This window comes from Notamacropus eugenii, chromosome 7 (genome assembly GCF_028372415.1).
Source record: "Notamacropus eugenii isolate mMacEug1 chromosome 7, mMacEug1.pri_v2, whole genome shotgun sequence".
Taxonomy (NCBI): domain Eukaryota; kingdom Metazoa; phylum Chordata; class Mammalia; order Diprotodontia; family Macropodidae; genus Notamacropus; species Notamacropus eugenii.
This window is the reverse complement of record NC_092878.1, coordinates 10864273-10887793: the sequence shown is the minus strand read 5'-3', so window position 1 is coordinate 10887793 and position 23521 is coordinate 10864273. Positions and strand designations below refer to the sequence as shown.

Genomic DNA, 23521 nt, shown 5'->3' with positions numbered 1-23521 from the left:
AAGTGATGGTGACATTATGTTCTTCTTTGCAACACAACAAGCTGAATTTGTTTCTCCTAAGTATGTCTCCCAATGCATTCCCCTCTAGCATACTCCCTCATGATCATCTATCTTTTCCTTCTCCCCATCTGTTAAACTTTGGGGGTTCAACCCAGCTGGCAGAAAATGTCTATGAGGAGGCAGTGCTTTAGAGGGGAAAAGGCACTAGAAGGGGGAGTCCTGGATTCTAATTCCAATTCTGCCCCTAACTAGCTGTGGGGCTATAGGCTGATCTAGCCTCAACACTTTCATCTCCATGTCTCAGTTTTCTCATCTATAAAATATGAAGTTTGCTAAAGTTATCCCTAATTTCAAGGGTTCTAATTTAATTGCATCAAGTTAAGCCCCCTTTCTCTTACCCTATCCTTTGGAAAACATGAATGGATGAGTGAAGCATTTACTAAGTGTTTACCATGTGCAAAGCTACTATGCTAAGTGCTGTGTATACAAATATGATAATAATTGATAGAAAATAATAGCTCATATCCATATGGGACTTTCCTCACAATAGCCTTGTGAGGTAGTTTACATAAATATTATTATCCCCACTTTACATGTGAGGAAATTAAATGACTTGCCCAGGGTCATACAGCTAATAAATGTTAGATCTTGGACTCAAACCTAGTGTTTCTGACTCCAAGATTAGTAAATCCTCTTCTGCTCTTCCATATCTTCTCTTGTTTCTGAATATGTAGGCACCATCCCAAATATAATATTATATTATTATAATAATAATAACTGTGTATGTCATTCTGATATTGATATAGGGAACTTCTGATTACATCATTATAATAACAATAACTATGTATACCATTCTAATCTTCTATTTCATTGATATAGGGAACTTCTGGTGAGGAAATTCCCTTTGTCAATGCAGATTAACAAATGCTCTGAAATTTACGGTCATAAACTTGTCTGGGGCACTAGGTCATGTCGAGTCAATAAGCACTAGAATTTACTCCCACAGGGAGTATTGATAGTAAGAGTACCCTTCTATATAATAAAGTCTCGAGATTCACCTAAGTGCTGTCATTAACCTTCTTTTGAAGTATTTCCTCTTCCAAGCCTAACTTAATCTATCTCCTTTAAACACATTCAAGAGGCAATATGGCCTTATACAGAAAATACTGAGTTTAGAATTAGGAAGGTGTGGATTCAGATCCTATCTCTAGCCCTTACTAGCTACGTGACTATTTAACCTCTCTGAACCTCAATTTCCCCATCTGTAAAATGGAACAAATAATGCCTGTAGGACCTACGCCTCAAGGTTCTCACAAGGCTCAAATATTATCGTGTATATAAGGTTTTTTACAAAATTTAATGTGTTCTATGTTAAAGAGGCAGTATGGTATATAGTTAGTGGAGGCAGCCTCAGTTGGGAAGAACTAATTTGACATTGGCATCTTATGGATATTAACTATATAACCTTGTTTGATTTCCCCACTCCAATTCATTCTCCACAATTGATCCTCCTAAAGAACGTATCCACATGACACACCTCCCATTCCATAAACTCCAGTGGTACCCTATCACTTCCAGGATTAAAAATAAAATCCCTTCTTTAAAGTGTTTTAAAGCCTGACCCCTTTCTACCTTCCCAGTCTTCTTACTCTGCTCTACATAGTCTACCACACAGTGACACTTGTCTTCCTACAGTTGACTGTGGGCATTTTCAGTGGCTGTCCCCCATGTCTGGAATGCTCTCCTTCCCTATAACTCCATTTCTTGGCTTTGCTGGCTTCCTTCAAGTCCCAGCTAAAATCAAACTTTCTACAAAAAAGCCTTTCCCTATCCCCCTTTATGTTAGTGCCATTGTGGTAATGCTCTGTTTATTATCCTCAATTTCATACATACATACATACATATATATATATATATATATATATATATATACATTGTGCATCGTTGTTTTCCTGTTGTCTTCCAATAAGACTGTGAGCTCTTTGAGAGACTGTTGCTTGCCTTTCTCTATATTCCTAGTACTTTGTAAAGTGTCTGACATACTGGTTGTTGTTGTTCAGTTGTTTTCAGTCATGTCCAACTCTCCATGATCCCACTTGGAGTTTTCTTGGCAAAGATACTAGAGTGGTTTGCCATTTCCTTCTCCAGCTTATTTTACAGATAAGGAAACTGAGGCAAACAGGATAAGGTGACTTGCCTTGTGTCACACAGCTACACCAAGTATCTGAGGTCAGATTTGAACTCATAATGATGAGTCTTCCTGATTCCAAGCTCTGTGCTCTATCTACTGTTCCACTTTGGCTGCCTGTCTGACATATAGTAGATACATAATAAGCGTTTATTGATTGCACATGACTTAGATCCCCAAACAAGTTTATGACTATAAGTTGTAGAGCATTTGGCAATCTGCATTGTGAAAGGAATTTCCTCATTAGAAGTTCCCTATATCAATGAAGTTAAAGATTAGAATGATACACATGGTTAGAACTATTATTATTATTATCATTTTCATTAACCTTTCCACACATATCCTATTCCCTCTAGCATAGAAGAGCTAGAAAATATGGATAAAAATCTTTTCAGATTATATTTGAAATCAAAATAGATTTCCATTTTCTAAGGCTTACTCTTTAAAAGCCCTTCCTTAAGGCTAAGTGTCGAGGTCAAATCAGATAGGACTAAAAACCTGGGGCTAGGAGCTGATAATCCACCTACCTGGTTGTTGATGCCAAGAGCAAAGTTACGTTAATAAGAAAAGAAGAGTTTTCTTCTTGGGACCACAGGCAGTGCTACATATTTAACTGACCCTTAGGTCTTTGGGAAAGGAATCCACTGGAGGGCATTCCAAGTAAGTAATGGTGACTCAGTGTCTAAAAGTTGGCTTTGATTCTGCTAGGCCTCTTTCTCAAGTTAATTTGGGGGGACTGAAAACTTCTCCCTACAACACTCTCCTTATGATCACCCATCTTGCCCTGAATATTCTTTGTTTCTCTTTCTTTTCCTTCCGACAAACTTTGGTTCTTACCCAGTTGGCACCAAATAAATGGATCTTGAATGTATCAGGAATGAGATAGTACTCTATTGTAGAAAGAACAATGGTCAGGGAGACAAGAGGTGTGGACTGAATCTTTCACCACCCCAATAGGCAATGACCACTGGGAAATTCTCCCACAAAGTCAAAAAGATTCTACTTTCCTCTAGTATAATGTTATTGTCTGATCTTAGAAAAGTCACTTCATCACTGTAGGATTTTTTTCCTCATTTTTAAAATAGAGAGATTGGTTTAGATAAGGTAAAATGTCCCTTCTAGCTCTAACAGTCAATGAGAGTATAAGGGCAAAGGCCAGGAAGAAAATTAGGGTTGGCAAGGGACAATCCTCCTTTCATAATATGGTAAAAAATGTCAGGGTAGAGGGGAAACCCTAGGGATTTTATAAAAGTCTTAGCACCCAGATACCAGACTTCAAACAAGATACCAACATATGTGCTTAGATCTCAGAAAGATCCATAGATCTGCAGGTTTCCAGTTAGGCCCCCTAAACAACCAAATTAATGGAGGACAGAGATGGAGCAAGGGTGTTTTTGTACGGCTGGTTTCAGCAGTGACTATGCTGCACAACTCATCTTTGGAACAGGAACTCAGCTTATCGTGGAGCCAAGTAAGTGTCACACTTTTCTATTATTCTAATAGTAAAGATGAGACACTAGTCCCTACACAAGAAAGAGCTTCTTGCAGCCCTGACAACTGAAATTCCTTGGGGAGGATGAAAAACTCTAAAAGGAAAGTCCTTTCCTACAGAGAGAGTTGATTAAATTCTATAGATTGACCTGCTGGGTTTACTTTAAGGAAATGTCATTATATTTGGCAGGCCTATTCCAGAGTTCAGTGTTGGCAGACAGGCCCTATACATCTGTTTAAATAAAACCCATTTCTAGTTAGGGCTTCTGGCTGGGGACATTGTATTCAACATCCAGGGGAAAGGCAGTGCCAGAAGTGATAAGGCTTTCCTTCCTGCTTAGAAAAAGAAGAGCCAAGAACTGAATTAGGAAGCAAAGACAGAAGAAGGCAAGAAAAGAAGTAAGGAAGAAAAAAGGAAAGAGAAAAAGAAAAAGATAGATAGATAGATAGATAGATAGATAGATAGATAGATAGATAGATAGATAGATAGATAGATAGATAGATGGATGGATGGATGGATGGATGGATGGATGGATGGATGGATGGATGGATGGATGGATGGATGGATGGATGGATGGATGGATGGATGATAGATAGATAGACAGATAGATGGATAGATAGATGAATGGATAGATAGATAGCAGAGGGGATGTTTGCTCTTTCAAGTGAGAGGAAGAACATCTTGCTACTATCTCTGTGTTTAGTCACAATCCATATAACTATAGAATGTGAGAACTATAAGAAAAATTTGGAAATATGGAGGGAGTCCAGCTCCCTCATTGTATAGATAAGGAAACAGATCCAAAAAAGAAAGTGACTTGTCCTAAATTATAACAGCAGAACTGATTCTAAAACCCAGGTTTCCGTAAGTCTAGGCCTGTGCTCATTTCTGAGCATTACATAATGCTTCCCTTATGCCAAGGCACCCAGGCTCAGACTCAAAGACCCCACAAAACTGGGAGACCAGACCACCCACCTGCAAAGGGCCCTTTCACCCTAATTAATCTCTGTTCAGATTTTTAGAAAGCAACACAAGAGCACCATGTGCCACAATCAATACTTCAGAGGATTTCTCACCTAGTCCATTACCTCTATGAGTCTAGGGGAGTTAGTCTTACAGTTTGGCAGCAGGCACCCAGTTATTAAACTTATCTTTAGAATGGACCCCAATTTGACTATGCAGGTTAATAGGCACTGATGGTTCCTGGAGGCTCTTGAACCAGAGGGGAAGTATTTGGAGACCTGGGGGAGAGGGAAGGGATGATATTCATTGTGCTAGACAATCCTTGGCAGGAGATTATCCATTACAGTAACCTAACTGTTGGTTCATCTATTGCCTGAGGACCTGTGATTGTACTTTAATGCTAAGTCATTTTCGGAGCATGAAGAGTTCATTGAAGTGGGTCTCCTCACTGATCCATAGGTGGCATATCCCAGGAGGAAATGAAGGCTCATAATGAGGCGCGTTTCTGTGGGCAGACTCACATGGACAGCATTAGATAGATACTTACTTCTTTGCAAAGAGAGTTGATTAAACTTCAGAGATAAACCCATTAGATTTATCTCAAGAAAGTGTCACTGGACTTGTCAGGTTTGTCTCAGAGCATAGTGTTGGCAGACAAATTCTCTTCAGCTGTTAAAAAAAGATCATTCCTGAAATGGAAAGGATTTCTGGCCCAGGACGTTGTAACCAGGAAAACAGAGCCAAAGGGGCTAGGTGCCAAAGGGGTTTGCATAGCCTATCCCCTGAGCTCAGCAAGTTCGTCTTAGTTACCTTCTGTATTGCTGGGTTTCTCAGCCGATACTATGGACTGGGAAGGATGAGGCAACTATTCAGGAAGGTGTCCAATAGCATCTCTACTTTCCCAGTCAATAGTAACTTTTAAGATCAGAGGGTTCTTTCACTGCCTTTGCCTCTATTAACTGAATTTGGTGATCCTCTCTGAAGGAACAGGAGGAAATGCAATACAAAGAAGAAAGGAGAGAGACAGAAAAGAGGTATAGTTAATCGCTATATGAATATCTCAGGCTGGAAAATTGCAGCTGAGAAAAAAGCAAATATTTAGCTATTTTGTTTAATTCATTTCCACTTGGAAATGAGAGTTACTTGCAACAAACATTTAAATCTATTTCTTCAGGGGGTTGGAGAGAGAGGGAAATGATGAAGGCTTCAAGCCCTGCCCGATGGAGCTGATCCACATTACCCAGAGGCACCATCTTCTCCACTTGGTTTTCCACTAGTGGAGACTTATACTTTCTGAAGGAATGGGGTATGAAGTGACAAATGTGAATCTGAAGGAGTGTGAAGGCTGTGCTTCTAACCAAATCTCTCGCCCCAGAGAGATTTGTACAACATATCAACCCCTCATTTAACCACGAACCTCCGCTGTCCAAACACAAATTTTTCAGTAATGAAACGAAATGTGACCTGAGTGGCCTTTGAAGTTCCATTTCCCATATTCACTGAAACCTCACAAGACTTGCATCCAAGTCCAGATGCCATGGAAATTATAAAACAAAATTATTTTTTAAATGCTTTCTAAAAAAAAAGAGTTTTGTCCACAAGGCATCCGTGACACAGAGGCATGGAAAGTACTCCCCAACAGAGCCAGTTTCCTGATTACCTTTCTCAGCTCTGAGTTTTGTGGAAAATACTTTTCTTGACCCAATAAATCATAAAGCAAATTCAAACCCATGGTAAGGCTCTGTCTGAGCAATTGGAAGCAGAAGAGGTGATTTGCAAGGAAAAGGGGATAGAGAACTTGTATCTAATGGAAAAGTCATCTCTATAACCCAAGAGAGAGTCCTACTCACCATGGTAAAAGATAGGGCAGATTTCTAAATCATTCCATCCCTGGTTTTTCAACCATTAAAAAAACCTTCTCTCTTTGTCTGCCTTCCAGCTATATCATCTCTTCTCTAGTATCCATCTCACTGAACTGGCAGAAAAATTTCCTGTCCTGAGAGCCACTCCAGGGCACAATGTCACCCTCATCTTGCCCCTTTTCTCAGCCATGCCTTTGTGATCCTCTCAGTGTGAACTCCATGTTTAGCATCTCTAATGACCTCTGGCACTTAAAGTGGTGATGATTTCAAAGGTAAAAGACAATTCACACAACCAGCCCCTGGCCTCAGTGAGAGTGTTTTGTAGTTCCCTAGCTCGTCTAGTTTCTTGGCTGAGGCTCAAGGCTAGCTGGGGAACCAGCACAGATGGTCTTACCCAGGACCCCAAGTTAGTGGTGAGCTAGTTATGTGCATGGCTGCATAGCAGCGTGCTCGTGGCACAGCAGAGCAGTGTATTTTGGAAGTGGTACGGAGCTATCGGTAGAGCCAGGTGAGTTACAGTTTTTTGTCTATTTCTTAGGTTAAGTTCATCTCTCTCAGTGGTACCATTGTCTTTACTTTGATGGTCACATTCCTTAGAGAATGTCACAAGAAATGATGAGCTGCAGATTTAAAATAGGATAGAGTATGGGACACTAGGTTAGGGGATTAAAGAACCTCCTTCTGTTTTAGAAATCGTCAGAGCAGCCCAAATAGCACATAGACAAAAAGAAGTGAAAGAAGTAAGACACCATTGTTCAGAGGTCAGAACAAAATACGCATGTGCAAACACACACACACACACACTCCTTAGTTCCAGTTCTCCAGAGATTTGCCTCACATGTCCACATCCCTTTGGCCATGCTGATCTAGCCTAAAAATATGTCCTGTGCTTTAAAGATCCTTGGGAAAATGTTAACAAATGTGGTGCATCATATGGAATATATTCAGGATTTGAAGTTGAAGCTACATCCTATACTTTTTGGTAACCTTGAGATCTTCAGGCACAGGGTTATATAAAACACCCTATGTACACTTACTACCATCAGAAATGTTGAGATCTATATAAGCCGTCAGGCAAATAAAGCAAGTTCAAGGTGAAGCGTATGCTTATTTGAGTGTTCTGTCTGAGAGTTTAATCTCAGTCCTTGATTGATTTAAGGAAAAATGGGAAAGATCAAAAGTAGGATTGTAAATTCAAAACAAATTACATTTTCAAATTAGCAAATGTGATTCCATTTGGGGAGAGGGAGGGTGTGGAAGATCAGAAAATTCAAAAGAACTAAATTCGGAGCACGTTTCAATTCAATTTAATTCAATTCAACAAACATTTATTACGTGCCTACTGTATGCAAGGCATTGTAAAGAGCCAGCAATAGTATCAGTGAAAAATAACACAAGTTCTTACCTTTAAAGAATTTATTATTTAAAAGAGGAGAAAAAAGATACAAAAATAAGTGTGTTATAGAGATAAAAGCCCAAAAATTACTTTTATACAACTTCAAATTTCAATTTTTTTTGAGCATTGGACATGAAGGCAACTGAGATATGTGTTCAAATCCAAACTACTGTGACTACCAGCTATTTGACCCTGAGCAAGTCACTGAGTTTCAGTTTTCCCATCTATAAAATGGGATAAATAACATTTGCACTACATAATGGTAAGAAGAAAGTGCTTTGTAAGCTTTAGAACACTATGAAGTGTCGCTACTGTTATTGAAGCCAAGTGTAACATCTTAAGCAGAGGTTCTTAAACTGAGATTAATGAACTTTTTCTTTAATGTAATTTGATAACAGTCTTTAAATGTCATCGGTTTCTTTGGTAATCCTATGCATTTTATTTTATGCATCTAAAACCATTATTCTGAACAGAGTTGATGTCTCCACAAACTGCCAAAAGGGTCCCTATTACCCAAAAAAAGGTGAAAAACATCTATATTGTGTTTACATATTTGTACATGTGAATGATATTTGACCATATTCAAGGTTTTTTGGTTTGGTTTGGTTTTATTTTTATCTAATTAAGCAACCTTTGCTTGATCATGAGGATGTCGTATAACTGATAATAAAGATTTTTTTAACTTTTCAACTAATTATTGGTTAGTTGAAAATTATTGATTAGTCTCAACTATTGACTTGATTAATTCCATATTGATTAGTCCTGACACTAATCAAGACAGGCATCATAACAAAATATTCTAGCAAACCAGTATATTATGATCAAATTCAGCACATCAGCAGTATTCAATAGTAGACTATCATTTCCAGAGTTTATGGTTAAAAATATAAGCCTCTTTTTATATATATTTTAGGGCTGCCATGAAGAAGAGCAATTCCATTTTTTTTGCTTGGCCCCCAAAAGGCAGAATTCAAAACATTGGGTGGAAACTGCAGAGAGGCAGATTTAAACCTGACATTTAAAACCATATCCTAGCCATTACATCAATCTAAAGGTGGAGTGGGCTATGTTGGGAGGTGATGAGTTCCTTCTTACTAGAAATCTTCAAGCAAAGGTTGGGTTTGATGTTAAGAGAATTCTTGTTCAGGTACAGGGTGGACTAGATGACCTAGAGGTCCTTTCCAACTTTGTGATTCTGTGGCTTCTCTCCTGAACTAGGATCAAGAATTTCAGGACAGAATTCCATAGCTCACATCAATAGAATGACCTTTGATTTCCTACCACTATAGAATGTTCAAACTTATGTTGCAACTACTTCATTTTTATAGATGAGGGAAATGAGTCCCCCAGAAATTTGCTGAGGTCACAAAGGTAGTTAGTAGCAGAGACCAGACTAGAACCAGGGTCACCATATGTCCAGTTAGGTCTTTTTCCCTTGGGCCCAGGGAGGTCTCTACTTGGTAGTTCTAGCCCAAAAGAAATCCAGGCATATTCTCACCAGCTTATTTACGACACTGTAGAAAACCTGAGTTCCTTCAGTTTTCCAGCAACCTTTGACAAAAACAAATACAGGAACCTGTATTATTGCAGTGGTGTGGACCTAAGTCTATGATGGTAAAGGATTTTTTTCTTTATTAACTCAATCACCTTCCACACCTCATGAGATCCTTGCTCTGGATCTGAAAAAAAAACCCAGAAATCATCTAATCTAATCCCCCTCAGTCAGGATTGAACTTCTCCGATATGGAATGACAGTAGTCAAGACAGATTATTAAGGACAAGTCAAGAAGCTGCTAGATTTAAAGGAAAATTCATTATAGATTAGGAAACTGAGTGCCCAAAAAACCAACAAAAATACATTTTAGTCCAAGATCAAACTTGGGAGACCAAATTGAAGTATCTCTGCTGAGAATGGGAGAAGGGAGGAGAGGATATGAAAGGGAGAGGGTGGTGAGGGAGGAAGGAAAATGAAAGCCATTCATCATGTGTAGTTTCTAGCCGTTAATACTGGGTTGTCAGTTGGTCTCAACTAAAGCAGGGGAAAGTAAGGGATTTCTCATGTAGTACTGGGGTGTTTGAAAGCAGGTGTTGAGAGAGCACAAAGGGAGGGGTCCTTGCCCTTTAATGATGAGGAACTGATAATAGCAAGAGAGCCTTTTAGGAACCTTCCTACTGTGCTCAGTAAAAATGCACAGCATCGTATCTTTACACAAACATTTTCAGTGGAGAAATCTCAGGACCCATCTAACAGGAGAGATAAGGAGCCTATAGTCAAGACCAGAATACAAGAGTCACCCAGCAGGAACTCCTTCTCTAACTCACTGCTCTGAATAGCTTGTTCTCTAGGAAGAAATTCTATACTCAGCATTTAAATGCATTAAAAATGCTGCCAGCTATATTGGTTCTTTTCTGGTATCCATTACACTGAACTGTCAGATAAATTTCCTATCTTAAGAGTCACTGCAGGGCAAAATGTCATCCTCATTTTGTCCCATTTCTCAGCTGTGCCTTTGTGATCCTCTCAATGTGAACTCTGTGTTCAGCATCCCTAATGGCCCCCCAGCACTTGAAGTGATGGTAGCTTCAAAGGTAAAAGAAAATTTTCCCCCTGATCTTGGGAGGGGGTTGTAGTTCTCTAGCCTGCCTGGTTTCTTGACTGGAACTCTGGACTAGCAGAGGAATAAGCACAGATATTCTTGTCCAGAGCCCTAATTCAGTCAGGGACTGACTTTAACAAAGTCTACTCACTCAGCAGCCCAATGAATCTGAGCCAACCTGACCATAACTTTCCGTCAAACTTATCAGCCATGGTCCAGGCTCAAAATGACACCATCAGCAGAGAGCTTTTATCCATACTATCCAGTATCCTATGGCTAATTGGCTGCTCCCACAGAGAGCACAACTAAAGACTCAGAAGATAATTAGGTATCATCCTGCAAAAGGCAGGATGATGGATGACTTCTGTATCCTGTGTTCTGTGGCAATAAGAATGACAATGCTAAATCAGGATACTGTGAATAACATAATCATTCCTTCATTAGCCATATAAACATGACATTGCTAATGATAATAGCTAATGTTCACGTATCACATCTCTTTCTGCTTCTCCTGCCCATCGTCTCAAGTGCTCAGGAATCAGGAAGCAGACAGCAGAGTAAAAAAAACAAAAAACAGATCATTGGTAAAAAGTTGATCTTTAGAGCTAAAATGACCATTTCTATCATAATGCCTTGCGTGGTCATCTCACAGAGAATGTTGATTATATTTTTCAGAAAACCAAAACCCTTCTACGCCTTCAGTCTTTGTCATGAAAAATGGAACCAACGTTGCATGTCTGGTGAAAGACTTCTACCCCAAGTCTGTGGATATACATCTCCCCCCAGAAGGCAAAGTGATAGAAGGAGTGGTCACCACTGCCAATGGGAAGTTCAGCGCTGTCAAGCTTGGTCAATACAAGCAAGATTTAGAGCAAGTTAAATGTACAGTTAAGCACAACAATAACACCGTGGAGGCTTTTTACAAAATGTCCCATGAGAATTCCACTGAAAAGAGTTCAGGTATGATCTTAGGCAAACTGGGGGTGGGAAGAAAATAAGGGAAGTTGTGGAAGGGAATATTGAACTTATCTCCATCCTCAAAATGGTGCCATACTAGAAATGAGTCATAGCTAGACTAGGACTCTTGGTTCAAACATCTTATGACTGAGTGAAACAGGTAAGTAGCAAAAGGGAAAGTTCAAGTAAGTGGCCCCAGAAAACTCACATCCCATGCATTTCCATATCACTAGTTGGAACATTGGAAGGAAACCTTTGTAAAATATGAAAAAATAGTAGACATGAAGATTCTAGGTTTGAGTCCTAGTTCTGACACTTACTTTGTTAATGTGACTATAAACAATGCACTTAACCTTAATCTTCTCATCTGTAAAAATGGTGGAAATAATACACAGTGTACAGTGGAATATAACCACTGTACAATAATGTACAGTGGAAAGAACCACTGTATGGAAAGTGCTTTTTAAACCATGAATTGTTTTATAAATGTGAGTTATTATTCACATCTCCCCCATGGACCTCCACCAGCCAAGCAGCCCTGTCCACATAGCTTTCTTTTTGTTGTTGAGCAAGACTAATGGTTTACCAGACGCTGTCCAGTCCAGACCGGTGCTGGCCCCAAAAAGGAAGCAGCTTGGCCTATACTAGCTATCAGAGATCCAAAGGAAATTCCTTCCGATGTTATGCATTTAGAGACTCAGCCAAACAACTTCAGATGTTGAAATCATCATGTAATACAAAGCATTGGACTAGAAGTCAGAATAATTAATAACTCACATTTTTAGATTTATAAAGCACTTTCCTCAGAACAATACTGGGAGGTAGATAACAAAATTATTAGGCGCAGAGAGGTAAAGTGACATACCACCTGGCATTCAAACCTAGGTCTTCTTGACTCCAAATCCAATACTATTGTCACTACACCATAGTATACTACGTGACTGTGAGTGAGTTACTTCAAGGTAATTCAGTTCAATAAACATTTATTAAGCACCTGTTGTATACAAGGCACTAAAGGCATAATGTTGAAAAAATGACAATCCATCACCTCAGGGAGCTTACTATGGGGTTAAGCTATGACGATGAATGAATATAATTCAAATAGAATGTGATAGAGTCCAAGAGAACTCCAAAGTACTCTGGAAATTTTAATAAATGAGATCACTTTAAGATGGAGAGAGAGGAAAGCTTCATAGAAAAGATAACACCTGAGTTGTGTCTTGAAAGCAAAAAAAAAAAATGGTATTTCAGAAGACCAAAGGTGAGAAGGCAGTACATTCCAGGCATAGAGAATGCCCTGTGTACATGTAAGAAGAGGGAGATGTGAGAATGATACTGCAAAACAACTAATAATCTATTTTGACTGGAATGTGGAGTACATTAATGGGAGTAATATGAAATAAGTTTGGACAACTAAATTGGAGTTAAAATATATAGGGCCTTAAATGTCAGAGAGAGTTTGTATTTTTATTATAGGTAATAGGGAGCCATTGATGATTCAGAGTCAGAACTTTGCATTAGGAAGATAATATTTAAAGTTGTGGGAAAGATGAACTGGAGGAGATGGAGACTAGGATAAGGAGTTAGTGGGCTAAAATGAATCAAACAAAATGGACCTGAACCAGGATAGTGGCAGTGAGTTGAGAGGAAGGGATAGATATGAAAATCATTGTGGAGGAAAATAAGTAGGACTTCATCACTAATTGAATTTGGCAGGGGCAGAGGGGAAGGAGAGGAAAGAATCAAAGGAGAAATCAGTTTTTGAGCTTAGATTTCTGGAAGGATGACAGTGCTATAAAGAGAAAGGCACAAGTTAAAGGAGGGGTGGATTTATGAAAAGAAGAGAGCAAATTCAGTTTGGGATTTGTTTAATTTTAAGTGTTTGTACAACATCCTATCCATCAAGCAGTTAGAGATGGTGGGACTGGTACTCATCACATAGAAGTAATAATTAAAGCCATGGGAATGGAAGAAATCCCAAAGACAGAAGACAGAGCCTTGCCAGGTACATTGACTTTGGGATCAGTAAGACCATGACCCAACAAATCAGGCTGAGAAAAAGCAATCAGAAAAGTAGAAGAAGCGAGAATGAGAAATATAACAGAAGTCAAAAATGGGTAGGATTTCCAGGAGGAGGAAGAAATCAATGGTAGTCAATTATGCAGAAGAAGGATGAGGAATGGGGGGAAGGATGTTGGTGTTTCACAATTTAAAAGTCACTTTGAAAATCTGAAATACGAAAAAATGATTTCCCAACCTTTCTGTGAGGTTGGAAGCCAATGTACATGGTTCTTCACGCCTTTGTACTGGCTCACCTTCATATCCAGAACACTCTCCCTCCTTACCACCACTTCCTAGAATCCCTGGATTCCTTCAAGACAACTCAAAGAACCTCAGCATGAGGTTCTTTCTGGCGCTCCTTACAAGCTCCTCTAAGATTACCTTCTATCTACTCTCTACATATCTTTTTATGTACCTAGTTCTCTACGTATTGTCCCTCATTGTATGCTTCTCAAGTGCTGTAACTAGGCTTTTTGCTTCTTTTGTAGCCTCAGTGTTTTGCACAATGACTGACACATAGTATCAGATGGCATATGTAAAACTCTTTGCAACTTCAAAGTGATCTATAAATGTTGTTGCTGCTGCCTCTGCTACTATTGCTAAGCAATTAATAAATGCTTTGTTATTGTTTCAGTAGTATCCAACTCTTTATGATCCAATTTGGGGTTTTCTTGGCAAAGATGCAGGAGTGATTTGCCCATTTCCCTCTCCAGCTTATTTTACAGATTAGGAACTGCAGCAAACAGTGCTAAGTGAATTGCCCAAGGTTACACAGCTAGTAAGTGTCTAAGGCCAGATTTGAAGTCAGGTCCCCCTCTATCCATCCATTCTGTCACCCAGCTGCCCCATCTAGCACCAAATGCTTGTCAACTGATAAATGGAAGGTGAGGAAGTGAAGGCAAGGAGCATAAACTTTTTCTAGAAGTTTAGGAGTGTAGGAGAGAAAATAGAAAGGTAACATGGTCAGGGAAAAAACGTAATGGGCTAGGACAGAACTGAGCATATACACAGGATGTGATGAAAGGGCCAGCAGAGAGGGAGCAACTAAAGATGGACGAGAGAATGATTAATAGGACAATCTCCCAGAGGAGATCGAAGTTTCAAGGGTATTCAGCCTCATTAGGTCTTGTTTACCTTGTCTATAAATTTAAGGGGTTGGGTTAGGTGATGCCTGTGTGCTTTGAAATCCTACGATTGCCTTGGCTAGAAGTAGAATACTGAGCCTCTTATTTTTTTTTATTTCATTCTTTCCAGACCTAGAGGCATCCATTGACCAGCAATCATCTTCCCAAAAGTGCCACAAATCCACAGGTAAGTTTAAATAAAGGTTCCAAATGGGGGCAAAGAGAAATTTAAAACCAAATTCTATAACTCCTGCAGGAAGAGAGAGGGGGACCAAAATTAGCCCAAACTGGAAATCAACAAAGAAACTTTACCTAAGAAATACAGGAGCCTATAGAGATCAATCCCCCCACACACTTTGTAATACTTTCTGAAATTACTTTGTGTGTATATTTGTATGAATGTGTGTATATGGATGTATGTATATATATAAAATTATTGACAGCATTTATAGAATGCTTTACAAATATGATTTCATTTGATCCTCACAACAACCCTGAAAAGTAGGTGCTGTTATTAGCCCCATTTAACAGACAAGGAAACTGAGGCAGACACCAGTTAAGTGACTTACCCAGGGCCACATAGCCAGTAAGTGTCTGAGACCAGATTTGAATTCAGATCTTTCTGACTCCAAGTCCAGTGTTTTAATAACTATTCTACCTAACTGCCTCAAGATAAATAGATAGACAGACAGACAGACAGACAGACAGATAGATAGATAGATAGATAGATAGATAGATAGATAGATAGAATTTAATTTTCTGTGTGCATGCTATTTTCCAACATCAGCTCCTTGAGAGAAAGGTCTGTTTATTTTTCTTTATATCCCCAGAACCTGCAATATAGCACTTGGCACTTAGCAGGTACTTAATAAAGGCTTGTTGAAAAAGTAGACAACAATGAAAAGAACACTAGATTTAGAGTCAGATGACCTGGGTTCAAATCCTGACTCATCCTCTTATTGTCTGTATGACTTTAGACTATTCACTTGACCTTTCTGTGCCTCAGTTTCCTCATCTGAAAAACAAGAGGATTGTACTAGACAACCTTTGAAGTCCCTTCTAAACTTACATCCTCTGGCACCCCTTTGCAGAGCTCCTTGGACTTTCTGTGAGTGTAGATCCCAGAGAAGCTCTTGACTGAGGTCACCTCATCAGAGACTTGGATGTCTAGGACATTGCCTAAGACTAAGTTTGACTCCAAGGAGAGAACAAAAGAATGTTTCAGAGTAGAGTAAGGTCACAGTCGCCATTAAGTGCCTTTCTCTGAGCTGGAATCGTCTCTACCACTCTATGCAACTCCACTAATTTTCCTCTCCCATAGTGCAAATTGAGAAAGTGAACTTGCTGTCCATCACGCTGCTGGGGCTCCGTGTGCTGCTCGCCAAGAGCATTGCTGTCAACTTTTTCTTGACTATCAAGTGTTTTTTACTCTAAGGTGAGGATAAAAATCAACCACACTCACTACTCCGTTTCCACCCAAAATGAGGGACCCTCACAGAGGAAGCGACAAGAGAGTCAAGCCATTTCAATTGCTCACTACACATGACACTGGCTAGGGCCATTGGGCTATTGGCTAGTGAACATCTTTAAACTCTATTTCTTTGCCTCCAAGGCTCCCATTCCTTTCTCCTCCACCTTCCTCCTGCCATACAAACACTTGACCAAGTATTCCTTAATCCTAGGGATTAGCTTCTGACAGGGGAGGCTGGGTTAACCCAATACTTTTAAATTTTCCATCAAGCTACAAAGGACAATTTATTGACTGAACCTCCTCCTTTACTTGCAGGCTTGTCTATACCACAAGAAATAAAGAAACCAAGAACCCACTGGGATGTTTTCCCTTGACTTCCCCTTGCTGTGATGTAAATGGCTTTGTGACTATTTTGACTGGCAGATTTTTTTTTGTAATTGTTTTAGCTTTGGAAAAATTAGACCCAATTAGCCAGGTGGAAAAATACCCCTGGGGGAGGAGGTTGACTTCTGATTCTATGAACTGATGTGGGACATGGAATTATTTCATCACTTTGGCCATCAGACTTAAACACTTGAAAAGTGTTCCCCCACCTTTCTGATTTCTGCTGCCTCCAGGATTTGGATCCAGAGGAGAGAGGAGAAGGTTCAGGTTTGGCCCAAACCCCACACCCACTCTTCCCAATCTGCTTATCTTCTCTATGCTCATCTTGATAGCCACAAAAGAGAGAGTGTCAGAAACTCCCTTTGTCTAGAACCTTGGACCTAGAAAAGAAACCAGAGCTCAACTTAACCAATCCCACTTGCAGCATGAATTTAACATCCCTAGGAAATGTCTGTTAACCTCCACTTAAAGAAATCTAGTGATGAGAATCCATACCTCATGAGGCAGTCCATTAGAAGCAACATGGAACAGTATTAGAGCACTGGAGCTAGAATCAGGAAGAGTTGGGTTTGAATTCTGGCTCAGATACTTAACTAGCTTTGTGACTCTGGGTAAAGGTCGTATTTAACTTATCTAGGCTTCAATTTCTTCCAAACATGGCAGTGTTCGACTCAATGACCTCCAAGATCCCTTTCTGCTCTAAATCTATTATTTTCTCAATTATTATTATTTAACATTTATGTAACTACAATTGTTAGCAAGAGTTTCTTTATAATAAACTAAAATCTGCTTCACTTAACCCTTTACTCACTGCTCCCCACAGCTCTTCCTAAAGGAGCTGAAAAAGATTAATCTCTTTTCCACATAACAGCCCTTCAAATATTTTCATATACTTATCGTTCCCCTTGCCTCCAGGTCTTTTCTTCTCCATGCCAAATGTCCCCAATTCCTTCACCTCCTCTTTGTATGGCCTGTTTTACAGACCACTTGTATTTTTTTTGTCTTTATTCTTAGACTTTAGTACAGTGCCTGGTATACAGTAGTCACTTAATAAGTGGCTGTTGACTTGATTCTCATTCTACTGATCACCCTCCTCTGGGAATGTTCCACTTTCTCTATGTCCCTCCAGCGTAGAGTGTAGTGGAATCTTTCATTCTGTACACTGTGTATCTATTAGTATAACCAAGGTCATGTCACACTATTGAATAACATGGAGCCCACAGCCCACCAAAACTCTTCTCTCTCTCCTTGGACCTTTCCATTTACTTAGCTCTTCACAGACAAAATGACATCAAGCCTCCTCCTTGCCACTCTCTGAACATATTACAGATTCATCGAAAAGCTCTGACAGACATTTATCTTGGTGTTTTCAAAGAGAGACTGATACTTAGAGGAGAGAGGACAGTGTCTTACTTCCCAAAGACTAGTTAATTCAGATTAGAAATGAGAACTGAAGGTCAAGGCATGCAGTCCTGGGTTTCTCTCACTAGAAGCACGTTTACTGATACTCTCCCTGACAATATCTGCTCTGGTGACAACAAGACCTAGCGGCTGTTACACAAGCTAGATCTTCAACCAACAAAAGACTCCAAGTACAAGGATGATTTGGGAGAAACTAAGTCCTGATTCCTTTGCCTATGGTGTTAATATCTCTTGTGCTGTTTCTCTAAGATGGTGTCTCTACACAACATACTAACTGGTGTTTTGTGCTTCCTGTCTCCTGAGGTTCTAGTCATTTGCAGACCACAGCAAAAGGTCTGGGTGGGCCTTAAAGCTTGCTCAGCTCCTGCTACTCAGGTTAAATAGGAGTTGAGTGCCCCAAGGTCACACCACAGCTTCCTGAGACCCAGACCCCAGGTTTCCTTCTGGTAGCCGCACAAACAAGATCACTTGATATGACTCACAAGTTTCTGCTTCCCTTGCCTCAGCAAGTTTGCAGATCTTTCCGGGCTTAACCGCTCTGACATCAGAATCTCAGAGATTGGGGACTATGGTAGAGGCTAGTGGGAAAGAAAACTTCTTTTGGCTGTCGATAAGAGAGCAGGTAGGTACCTAGAGGTAGCCATGAAAGCTCATTTTCTCACTGAGGGGCTAGACTCTGGACCAGGTACATACAGCCAAAACAAATTAACCAGGGAAATTCAAAACTGTCTAAAAATAAGGATTCTTAACCTGGGATCCACAAGGGCCAGGTCTGTGAATGTGAGTGGGGGAAAAAAACTACCTTATTTCACTAACCTTTGGGCTGTTTTTTTATCTTGTGTATTTTGTTTTCTTTTATTTATTAAAATCACTAGTCTAAGAAGGACTTCACAGGCTTTGTCAGACTGCTAGAGGAGTCCCTAACACAAGAAAGGTCAAGAACTAGTCTCTGATAGAAATCATCCAGGTCCAGGCAACTCAATGCCCCTGTTACTGTTATGCCTTGCCTGCCTCTTCTAAGGTATCTTTACTTCTGTAACAATTGTTGTGGATAGTTTGGGGTGTGGTCTATAGAGTGCTGGCCCTGGAGTCGGGAAGACTCCTCTTCAGTTCAAATTCAACCTCAGACACGTACTAACCGTGTGACCCTGGGCAAGTCATTTAACCTTATTTGCTTCATCTGTAAAATGAGCTGGAGGAGAAAATGAAAAACCCTCCAGTATTTTTGCCAAGTAAACCCCAAATGGGGTCACAAAGAGTCAGAGGTGACTGAAAATGATTGAACATATAATTGTTGTAGCAGCAACAGCAAGAATCAGCATTTAGATAGCACCTAAAGGTTGATAAACACTTTTCTCACCTTATCTCATTAAATCCTTAACAATAACTATGTGAGGTAGATCTTAGAAGTATCATTATCCCCACTTTCCAGATAAGGACAGCAAGGCTCAGAAAGGAGAAGTGCCAAGCTAACAGTCACTTTCCCAATAGGGCTAGGAGGTAGTCAGAGTATACAGCACCATCTTCCTTTTCATTTGATTGTGGTGAGGGAAAAGCTACGCAATGATGTGAAGAAGGGCTGTATAACTTGCATGAAGTCACAGTAAGGTAAGGGTATTCAAACCCAGATATCGAAAGTCCCAACCTGGAGTTCTTTCCACTAGATCCCTGAAATAAGAATAGAGCCTGACCATCTCAACTGTCCTAAATGGAATAATGAGTTAATTTAATTTAATTTAATTACTATTAATTCATTTAATTGATGCTGATAATTAATATTAATTAATAACAATCAATTTTATCACCCTGAGGTTCATCTCAACTATAAGACCTGGTTTTGAGTTTTCAGAGAAAAGCTCCCTCCTATTTGATGGGCTTATAAATTCTTATAACTTACGAGTATCTTACAAAGTTACAGTAGGGCCCTTCCCAGGTCCAATAGGTAATCCCTCACCCCAAAATCAGTCATTCAACTAGCATTTATTAAGTATTTACAATGTGCCAGGCCCTACACCAAACACTGGAAATGGAAAGAAAGACAACAGATAGTCCTGAGCTTATCATCAAAGGCAATGGTTCTCAGACATTTTGGCCTCAGGACTCCTTTACATTCTTTAACATTATTGATGACCCCAAAGAGCTTTTATTTAGATGGGTTATAGCTACTGATTGTTGCTATGTTAGAAATTAAAACTGATACCATTTTTAAATGTTTATTCATTTTTAAATAACAATACAAACCTATTGCACATTAACATAAATAACATTATTTGTAAAAAGTAATCATATTTCTAAAAAATTTAGTGAGATGAGAGGGCACCGTTTTATATATCTTGACAATCTCCTTAATATCTTGCTTCATGGACGACACCTGAATTTCCATATATGCTTCTGCATTCAACTACTATGATATGCTGTTGTTTGGGTTGAAATACGTATAGAAAATCAGGGCCCACACCTATGTAAATGGGAAAGGATAGGAGTATTTAAAAACTAAATAACACCTTTGTATTATTATGAAAATAGAAAGTCTCAGGGACTCCCAAAGGTCCACGGACCACAATTTGAGGCAATGTGTCATTTCTACACATAAGAACCTATCCTGTGTTAAATGCCCCAAGCAAAAAGAAGTCTTATAATATCTGTCAATAATCCATTCTGGAATCTAGCAAGTTCTTCCAGTAAGCCTTCATGAAATTTTGTTGTCTAGAGCTAAGAAAAATAATAAACAGGTATTTATATAGCACTATAAAATTTACAAAGCACTTTACATGTATTATCTCATTAAAACCTCACAACAATCTTGCAAACTAGGAAGTAGCTACCGGAAGCATGATTATCCCCATTTTACAGATGAGGACATTGAGACTCAGAGACATTAATTAAGGGGCTTAGCTATGGTCATGTTGCTAGTAAGTATCAGGGGCAGAATTAGAATTCAGGTCTTCCTGAAACCAAATTCAGTCTTCTATTACTATATTATCTAGTCTCCTTTAAAAAAAAAAAACCAAAAACTTCTGATTGGAGAGGGTAAGAGGTGGACATGTTATAGTTCCTCACATATCCTCCATTTAAGGAAAGGACCCAGTGCAGTCACTTGATCATTATCCACCCAGCTGCTGGTCAACAGGTCTGCCCTCCACCCCTTACTCCCATTTTTCTGTTTCTTTCTATGTGTTATCTTTCCCTTTAGATTATAAGTTGTTTGAAGGCAGGGGCTTTTTTTTTGCCTTTTTTCTATCCTCAGTGCTTAACATCATCCCTGTCATATACCGAGTACTTAATAAATATTGATCGATTGATTGATCCCCTTTCTAGAAGACAACCTTTAAGGAATTTGAAGGCAGCTACAATGCTCACCTCATTTTCATTTCTCCATACTAAACATTCCCAATTCCTTTGACCAGCTCTCACATGACACTGGTTCAAGTTTCCTTGCCAAATTAACCCGGATACATCAACCTCCCTTGGCTGTACTCCAGTTTTTCAATGTCTATCCTAAAATGGAATGCATAAAGGCTTCTAAATCACCTTGGATGTCAAGAGAAAAGAGAGTGCAGAGAAGCCTGGTGGCCTCCTCACTACCCTCCTTGATCTAGGAGAGGCTTCAGCAGAGAGAGGAAGCATGAACAACTACTATACCACTGGAACATCTAGTCTCCCTAGAGGGTTCCTTTGGTCTGAGCTCCTGTTCTATCCTCAGGCTGTAAGTGATAGATAAAGTTCAGGAAGCATGTCAGTTCTGACATCAGATCATAGAAATGCTGACTCCTTCAAGGTGCACAATTGGCTGTCACCTTAGACCAGAGAACACCAAGGAGACAGCAACTGATCGACGGATATGTTCTACTTTTAGACCCCTTATTTCCAATGCTCCCAAAATCCTTAATAACACTTAAGCAAAAGTCAGGCTGCCAGATAAACCAGCATCAACAGCAAAGAGATCCAAATCTCAAAGTCTGGATATGTCAGGGGGGAAAGTTCTATTTTTATTACAAGACATGACTTGAAAAAGTTGGATGAGCAACAGCATTCCTCTGCTGTCCAAGTAAGCTATCCTAGCAAATTATGATTAACCAGAATATAGAGCCTGTCAGTGAAAAATGAGAAGCTGTAGTCTGTATTACAAACTGTTTGAACTGGCCTTGGGAATTGTAATTTGTTGTGTTTAAGTAGGGAGAACAGGTACTTACATCTGTGCTGGCCTTGGGAACTGGTAGCAGAGCAAGTCTGTTCTTTTGTCTGTGAGCCAAGCTTGCAAAAGAAGGGTGAAGGGAGAAAAATCTAAACCTAAGAAGGAAGATCTGTTTGCTCATTTACACTAAAGTGGAGGCTGGTTTAAAGATGGGGTCACTCAAGTTAAGAGGGAAGATGTAGAGCCACTGCCACTTTGCCTCCCTACCTGCATACATGGAGATTCCCCTGTATTTCAAAGCTTTAGTCTATATTTATCAGCGCTGGTGACACTGACAATAGACACCATGCCTCTCTCCTCTTCTGTCAGTGGTCAGAAGTTTTTCAGTTTCTCCAAACTACTGTTTGGTAGCCACGAGCCAAGAATTCATTAATTTTTTTTAAGCCTGTCTGCACCTCAAGTTGCCTCAGCTGCAAAATGAAAGCGCTGCACTCGATAATCTTTAAGGTCCTTTCTATTTCTGTCATTCAAGGTTAATGAGTATGGGATAGAAGGACCCAAGGTCAAGCCCTATGTCTGCCACTTTCTACCTCTGTGACTTTGCACAAACCTTTTAAACTCTCTGCGTTCGTTTTCTTCTATGCCGAATGGCCAATTGGACTAGATGATCTCCAGGGTTCATTCCAGATCTAACATTCTATAATTCTACTTCTCAATTGTCCCACCAGATCTTCAGGGCAAAGAATGAAAGGATGGTGTCCCCTAGAGGTAGAACATAACTACAAAGGATCGTACCTTTTTCTTCTCTTTTGGGCCATACATTTCATTTTGCAGATAAGGAAACTGAGGACCAAAGAGAAGCCAAAAAAAAGGAATTAATCATGGTAGAATCAAAATCTGAGAGTATTTCTCTGACTCCAAATTCAAAACTCTTGAATCACTGACATTGACTCAATCCCCTCATGGGGAGAGAATGGGAGAGGGCAAAAACTGAGATTTAAAAACTGAGGAAGAATTATGTCAACAAGTAAGTTCAAAAAAAAACTGACTACTTTGTAAGTACAATACCAAAGTTGACCTCAGAGCGCAATTGAGAAAATGTGCCTCCCTTCTTTTACTGCATAGGTAAGGGACCAGGAGTGTGGAATATTTCATACATCCTCATGGTGTATGCTCAATAGGCTAATTTTGCTGAACTGCTTTTTTTTCCTCTTGCTTTTATAAACTCTGTTTCAAGGAATGGCTCATTGGATAAGGGAGGAGAGAGGAATATGTTGGGAAATGACTATGCTGTTAAAACAAAAGATCAATAAAAGTAAGTTTAAGTAAGTTTTAAAGAAATAATTCTAAAAGTTTATCTTGTAACTCAAGGGTCACCTCAGATCAAAAGAATTCAGTCAAGTTTTCTGGTGCTGAGTGTCTCCATGCTTGGCTAGGCTGGTCCTCAGCTATGCAATAAAGTCCACCAT

The 23521-nt window shown here is 39.5% G+C and overlaps 1 gene segment (V, D, J or C); it reads left to right on the top strand.

The window, feature by feature from the left end:
- The first annotated feature begins 1991 nt into the window (after positions 1 to 1991).
- LOC140513442 (T cell receptor delta constant-like) lies at positions 1992 to 17565 on the top strand. The segment is given in 5 exon segments: positions 1992 to 3659; positions 11174 to 11458; positions 14771 to 14827; positions 15962 to 16075; positions 16427 to 17565. Coding segments are annotated over 4 exon segments (549 nt in total).
- The last annotated feature ends 5956 nt before the right edge of the window (positions 17566 to 23521 follow it).